Consider the following 7,891-nt stretch of genomic DNA (forward strand, 5'->3'; position numbering starts at 1 on the left):
TCAGTTGGTAAGGAAAGAGACTCCCCCCCCCCTTTCTGAGGACTAGGGGACAGGGATGGGGGGGACGAGGGAGGGAATGTGGGACTGGGAGGGAGAGAGCTATGATCAAGATGGTAAATGAATAAATAAAAAAAAATGAGCATAAAAAGAAACCATGTACACATTTGTACAGAGAGAGATGGAGAGAGAAAAACGAGTCCTTGCAGTTCTTATTTCCTTCTCCTTGGTCAGCAGTGGTGTCTGTAACAGGGCTTTGCCATTTCTTCAGCAACACAAAAACAGTGACTTCCAGATTTGTAACATGTGACCGTGCTGCAAGTGTGGAAAATGACCACCACCTCATACCACTGCTGGGAAGAAAAGTTGCTAAAGCCTCTCTGAGGAGTGTCTTGGCAGCTTGTACCATAAGCAGGAACACGCTGCAGACTTGCTGAGCCGGCAGTTTCACTTGGAGCTGTTTATCCAGATGGAAATCTTGTCCGGTAGATGCGTGCGAAGACTGAGCCATACACACACTCAAGGTGGCGATTTAAAAAGCAAAAACTAGTAACAACTGATTGCCCATATACAATTATGTACACCTAAAAGTCTAAATGTATTTATTTTACGTATGTACATGAATGTTTTTGCTCCCCTGCATGTCTGTGCACCACGAGTAAGTTTCTCGTATCCCCTGGAACTGGGGTTCTGGAAGGCTGTGAGACCACACATGGGTGCCAGAGAATGGAACAGGAGTCCTCTGCAAGGGCAACGAGCACTCTTACTCCCTAGACCATCTCTCTAGCCCCCATTATGAATATGTAATAGAAAGATTTAAATATTCATAGTATGTCAAAGTGACAAGGGGTAAATACAAAAGTTATGGCCAACGTAATTTTATGTCTGCAAAACACACGTGTGCGCACACAGAAGAAGAGTAAACGTACATGTGTAGCATCTTTTTTTTTTTTTTTTAATTTGGGGTTTTATCTGTATTTTCCATATTGCCTACATATTCCTATTAGCCTGTATTATTTTTGGAAGAAGAAAAGCCAGTGCTATTTTTAACACTCTTACCACAGAAAATTTGCAAAACACTTAATCAAGATGCAAAACACTATTAAAGAATGATTACACCAAACACTCATTAAGCATTTAATTGATTATTTCTTGAGGTAGGAGGCTGTTAGAATATTGGGGAAAAAAAGATGTATGCAGGGTAGTCAGTCATCACCCCTGAGTCCAAGGGCTTCCTCGAGCCCCTTGGAGTGTCAGGAGTGGAAAACTCAAGCTCCGTCCCAGTTTGGGGCCATTCTCTGCACCGCTGACATTCTTCATCAGCGGGCCTGGTGTGTGCTTACTGGAGAAGAGAGGCTTCCAGTGTGCCTGTGTGTGCCCTGCCCCTGCCGACGACCTAAGAGCCTCAGCGAGCTTATAAAGCAACACCAAACAACAACGAAGCAAAGCAAAAACACACAGCCCACAGCCAACTGCAAAAACCACCCCGCGTCTCCCAGATAGCTTTTGTTTGCTCAAAAATGAAAGTTGGGTTTGGGCTTTTGCTTTTTTTTTTAAGCAACCCCACCCAGGATTCTGTACCACAGAACTTAGCTCATTTGCCGCAGACAGGAAAGAGTGAGGGACTCAACTGTTGACTTAGAAGCTAGAGAACGCAGAAGCAGCTTTTTGTGATGCTGGCCGAGCATGCGCCCTGGCTAGGGCACCCTTCTCTGTCCTTACCTTGTCATTCCATCTACAACAGCCGGAGAACAAGCTGTTCGTGTCCTTTTACAATGCACCTGAACGGAACAGATCCTTACAGCCATCTGGCTTGGCTGTTCATTGCTTATTGTGAAGCCACTGAGCGCCACTGCGGTTACTGGCGAGAGGGGTTCAAGGCCTAAGGTTCTCATGTCCTCCAGTGCATTTATTTCCCAGGACCCAGGCTAGCACTAGTTAATATTTCAAGAATAGAGTTTGTTTTAGGCATGTTTTTTTTTTAAAAATCTTTCTTTCTCTTTTATTTTTTTGGAGATAGGGTCTTATTTAAGGCAGAATGTTGGGGCAGATTTTTTTAAAAACTTTTTTAGGCTAGCCATTTAGTAGGGATGAATTAGTTTTGGTTTTTGCTCAATTTCAAGCCATAAAGAGTTCAAAGGAGCTGGTGCAATAACAGCACTGGGGGATTGTGGGTGGAGGTATGAGGATCAAGAGTTCCGGGTCAGCCTTGTCTACACAGCAAACTCAAGACCAGGCTGGGCAATAGGAGAGCCCATCTCAAAACAAAACAGCAGCAGTGAGAACAGACAACAAAAACCAACACTAGCTGAGGAGCAATGAGAGGCAGAGACTCTGGTGCCAGGATGTTCCCAGATGTCACAGGAGACTGGTGCCTGGGCAGCCCCAGGAGACATTTAGAAATGGGAAGGGACCTTCTACTCTGCAGAGAGGAATGGTAGAGATTCCAGACAGCCGTTTCTTCAACAGGCAATGAACATGGATTTGTTCCTAGCGGCGAGCTAGCTGTTGCTAGCTCCCCTCCCTCCAAAATCTTCCTTCATCCTTCCCCTTTGTGCTGGCTAGGTTCCAAGTTCACCTTTGACCTTCATATCCATGCCTCAGCATGCATGCCCCTCCCCACACATTAAAGAAAAGTTTACGTCTTGGAGGGTGATGAGAACAATTACTATTACATAGCTTCTTAGATTACAAACCATATTAATACAATTGTTTTATTGTTTCATACAACACTTTTTTTTTTTTTTTTTTTCAGTGCTGAGGTTTGAATTCAGGGCCTCAGGCAATGCTAGGTTGTCTTCCCAGAGAGAAGACAGCTGCCAGGCCTTAGAAAGCTCAGCCCAGTCTGTGCCTCAGGAGGTCACACAGCCACCCTGGATGGAAAGGGCAGTGGGATGAAGTGGACGTCACATCTTGATGGCATGGGATAAACAAACACACCAACAAATGTTTAAGAATAAGGTGGAGAAAGGACTGAGGAGTATACCTCACCTCTGACCTCTACATGTGCCCACTGGGTGTGCCACACATACGTATACATGCACACACCACATATCCCCCCCCCACATACACACACACACACACACACTCAATCAACACTGAAAGAAGATTAGTTCTAGAGAAAAGAGGTGAAGCGTATTTGAAAGATGACCTCACTATGAATTGCTTTTCTCTCTTTTGCTCGTTTGGTTTTCGTTTGGTCTCGAATGCCTTTCCCTTTGTGAGCCCACACAAAGTGCTCTGCAAGCTGAAACTGAAGATGCAGGCCACGCGCCTTCTGCAGGACTCTAAAGGGGTAGAGGAAGATGCTGATAAATTGAAATAGAAAGACTCTCGAAGCCTCCCGGTCAAGCTGCCAAGATGCTCTCAGAGCTGAGTGTCTGGCTAGGCAGCCTGGAAGACATTTTGTTCGTTTCCCATTTGTAAAAATTCCCATAAGAGCAGCTTGCTGGGTCAGCTATTCAGAAATGCAACCTGTCGGAAGGCACGTGGTGAGACTCACAGACAGAGATGACAAATTTTCTCACTTAAGTATGAAGCATTAGATAATAGACTAATAATTAGTTGATTGGAATAGAAATTGGGAGACAGTAATGTTTCTAGCTTTTATTAAAATAAATTATAGAAGAGTCAAGTTATATACACAAATATACAGTCACTAAAGTGTTTAATCCTTACGTAGCTTTCCTAAACATCTTAAGTTAAAATTTTTAAATACATTTATTTAATATTAATACATTTAACATAATTCAATCCAAACTGCTTTGCAATAAACTTTAATAGTTTAGATTACCATTATGCTAATGATTAAATGCTAATTACAATAGCTACAACTTTTAAGTGATCTGAAATAGACTCACTGCTATTCCAACACATTCTAAAATAACCAGTAAAAATCAGAAAACACATGTTTTCAGCATGACATTTAGAGAGATGGTCAGCGACCACTGTTAACAACTCTATTAGTTTCCTTTTGTTTTGTTGGAGAACCTCAGTATGCAGCCTTAGCTGGCCTTGAACTTGGAATCTCCCGTCTTGCCCCTTGATACAAACATGCCTGGGAAATTTTAGCCCAGCATGGCCTTGAAGTCTACAGGTGGCCAAGGACAGTGACTTTGAATTTTTATTTCCAGGCAGGTGTGACTACGGCGGTTTTGTTCCATGCTAGAGATGAAACCCAGGGCTTCCTGCCTACTAGGCAAGAGTTCCACTGGTTCGGCTACACCCCCAGTCTCTCACAAGGTTTAAAGTAACTGAAACAGGTATCATTTTAAAATGTAGAGTAATCCACAGTCATTGTTTGACGTTTTAATCTGACTATAATTAGGTCTGAAATGAAATGCTCAGATACCCACCAAGGCAAAGACATTTCTACTTCCCGCTGTAGCTTCCGATATTTCAACAAATGGCAACAGTGGCGTTCTACGCATGCAGGAATTATTTGTATTTTATACACTCAGCAGCAGGGTCTTGGATTCGATGGACTTTTTGGAGAGTATTGAGACAAGGTTTTGCCATGTAGGTCAGGCTGGCCTCCAACTTGTCCTTTGATTTTCACATATGAGGCCTCTCTTTGCTTGCCTCCTCTTTCTCATACTCACAAATAGATTAAAAAAGATGAAAAAGAAGGAAAAAGGAAAAGAAAGCATGGTGCCCCAGGGACAGCCTTCGAGAGGGCAGCCAGTGACTCAGGGACATTGCTGTCACATGGTAGGCGATTCCTTGTAGTTTCTCTGCTCACGTGTGGCATCTTCTTTAGCTTGCTTTCAGATCAGAATCATCAACGCCTCATGCCAAACACAGTCGAGTTTGTCCTGGAGTGGAGAGGTAATCCTGGACCCCCTTTCACGGTCACCATGCTGTAGCAGTGGAAATGCAGGATAAGGCAAGGCCGGACAACTCTGAGAAGGGATTCCAGTGCGGAGGCTCCATGCCCACCACTCCAGAGTAGCCAGCAGATCCGATCCTGCTTCAGGAAGTTACATGGTCCGCTGGAGGGGGATGATACCCAGAAATCTTCCCCCAAGTTGAGGCACAAGCCCACAGGTTCACAGGGCTAATTGCCTGAGGAGGTTACAGCTCAAGTTAAAGCATCTCCTCTGGATGTGCCATTTTGGCTGGACAACATTTAAGGAGAGTGTTCTAGGAGACAAAGTTGGTGTCTTCCCAGGGAAGGGAATCAGTGATGAGCAGAGCAAAGCAGTTCTGGGGGCACCTGCCTACTCATGTCATTCATTTGATGTGAAACACTGAGGATTCCTATCTTGTACAAAATATATACATATTAAATGAATGCCCTGGGAGGAACAGGTTCCCTAAATGTTTGGAAGATGTTCAAATTTTAACTGGAGGCCTTGTTTTCTTCCATCAGGTGTCGGGGAGAGGCGGCTTCCGGGTATAAGGGGCAACAGTTGATTCTAACAGCAGAACAAGACAAAAATGAGAAAGTAAGTTGAAAACCATTCCTGTAGGTACCATTTGGGTTAGAAGCATTAAAATAACAACAACAAAAAAGACACATACACAGCACAAAGATGTCAAAAGTCAACCATTTTTAAATTATGCTTGCTCCCTTTTTCAAAAATTGTGCTCCTCTGATACTTGAGTGGAAATTTGGCTCTGTGAGTTATTTCAGGGTTCCCATGTACTGTTACTTACTTCAATATGGTATTTCTGAGCATGCAGTCAATGTTTAAAAGATTGTCACCAGTTATTCCTTAAGAATCCCTGGAGACAGCATCTTGGTCACATCATGTTTTGAAAAGTGAGGCTTTTTCCACTGACACTGGCCTTGAGGAAATCATAACTGACCACAAGGAGATCCAGAGTCCATGTGTGGGCACACGCCTGAACTTGTGGCGCCAAGCAACAGGAGCACACAGACCTCTCCCCCTCCTTTCTGCCTCCCCTATCCTTTCTTTCAAGTATAACGACAACAGAAGGCAGCGGTCCATCAGCGAAAGGAAGCTGATGTACAGCCACCCTTCAGGAGTGAGGATTGTTAGGAGAGAGGGCCTCAAAACCAGGACCGGGCCTTGAGGTGGGGGTGGGGGAGAGCATTGGACAGAGATGGGACAATATGTGAGCAATGCAAATATGATGAGGCCCTGAAGGGAAGGGGAGACTTTCTTATAAAACCTGGAGAGAACTTCATTAAGAGAATAGTGGTGTCAGGATGGCTGAGTGGCCTAAGACTGAGAATATGAAAGACAGGGAGAAAAAGAAATAAGGGGAGAGAGAGAGAAAGAGGGGAGGGGGGGGGAGAGAGAGCACGAGCGCGCTACCTTGAGACAAATTCCCCGGAGCAGTTCCTAAAGCAAAGGAGATCTGGCTTTAGCTGCTTTGGAGTGCTGGGGTTTAACAGCACATAGTTTGGTCCAGCAAAGCAGACATGATCTTTTGTCCCAGTGAGCTTTGAAGGCTGTTTTCTTTATGGAAGACATGCTAACGCACAGATAAACGACCACAAATTAGATCAAAGATGGAAGATTAAGAAAAAAAAAAAAAAAGATTAAGCATTCGTCAGCCACTGATAAACTGAGAATTACTAGGTGGGTTTATTAATAAATAACATCCATCTATTTTTTTATGTAGATATGTTTTAAGTACCTTTTATATGTTAGATAGTACTTATTCTTGATACTGATGTAGAGAAAAGAATTCATGACAAACCTCTCACGAGGTTTATGTTTTACTTCAAAGTCTTCTGCAGAGTTGGCGTCACAGGAGCCTGCCATCTTGTTCTGTAACACTAGCCCACTGCAGTATAGGTTTTGGTTGCTAGGCAAGTGATCCTTCACTGAGCTAGCCCCAGCCCTGGTCTCTTCCTTTTGATCTGGAAAGGTCTGTCCTTAGTTTCTAAGAAAGGCCTAGAAAGGCAGTCTGGGCTGCCTGCCTGGGGGGCAAAAGAGGAGCAACTAGAGGCTGGTGAAAGGGGCGGGGTCTGTCCCAGGGTCAGCAAAGCCAAGTGTGATCAGGCCACCCTGGTTAGGTTGTTGGTACTTCCTTCGGCAGGTTGTGTATCCAATCAGTGTAACAGAAAGGATCCGATATTTAATTCAATTGCAAGCTGAGCGCAGTACTGTTCACCTCTAATCCCAGATACTTGGGAGGCTCAGATAGGGGCGTCAACTTGAGCCCAAGAGTTGGAGACCAACCTGGGAAACAAAATGACCCCCCCAGCTGTAGACATGTATGATTTGAATAAGATTTTTCAACAAGCTGGTTATTTTCACAGTTGTGGGGTTTATTACAGTAACCACTGATATTTTCTGAGGTGAATACAACCAACTCAGAACAACAGCAACGGAAGTGCTGGGTGTTCCTCTCGCCTCCCTTTGGAAAGTAGGAAAAAAAGTACTTTTCTATGGCTTCAAGTTGTGAACAGTACCTGCTGCCGCCGTGGGCTTCTTCCCTCACTGCGGGCTTTTCTTTTCATTTGACCCTCTCGGAAAGAATCGAAGTAAGCACTGTCCAGCAGCTGGGCACAGGTTAGCCTGTCATCTGGGCTCATCTTCAGACACCCCTTTGGAAGGGGAGAAAGAGCAAAACAGGTTTAAGAGACTGGCTTATTTGGTTACCGTACACCCAAAACTCCAGACAGCGAGTTGGCAAGCCTGGTTTACTAAGGCCAGCCTCGGGCTGGGATTGGTAGGGTGCTCGCCTAACCCACATGGGGTTCTGTGTTTGATCCCCAGACACATAAACTGCTTGCCTGGCTCAAAGGCAAAGGTGCTTGCTGCCGAGACTGACAAGGGTTCAACCCCCGGAAATGCACAGAAGAAAGAACCAAATCCACAGTTGTCCTGTGACCTCCACACAAATGTTGTGGCATGTCTGTGCGCGCGCACACACACACACACACACACACACACACACACACACACACACACAC

General features: G+C 44.6%; 1 protein-coding gene across 3 annotated transcripts in view; it reads right to left on the reverse strand.

The window, feature by feature from the left end:
• Positions 1 to 3,764: 3,764 nt before the first annotated feature.
• Positions 3,765 to 7,891, reverse strand: part of Cdkl4 (cyclin dependent kinase like 4) — a 34,388-nt gene continuing 30,261 nt past the window's right edge. For 2 of the 3 annotated variants that reach the window (XM_055618825.1, XM_055618833.1), the window contains exons 9-10: positions 7,388 to 7,522; positions 3,765 to 5,414 (exon numbers count right to left, since the gene is read on the reverse strand). In XM_055618825.1, coding sequence (XP_055474800.1) covers positions 5,313 to 5,414; positions 7,388 to 7,522 — 237 coding nt within the window. In that variant the 3' untranslated portion in view covers positions 3,765 to 5,312. Of the gene's footprint in view, positions 5,415 to 6,281; positions 6,442 to 7,387; positions 7,523 to 7,891 lie in introns of all 3 variants that reach the window. The other variant, XR_008721473.1, reaches the window with a different exon arrangement.

Source organism: Psammomys obesus, unplaced genomic scaffold (assembly GCF_907164565.1).
Source record: "Psammomys obesus unplaced genomic scaffold, mPsaObe1.curated_primary_1811, whole genome shotgun sequence".
NCBI lineage: Eukaryota > Metazoa > Chordata > Mammalia > Rodentia > Muridae > Psammomys > Psammomys obesus.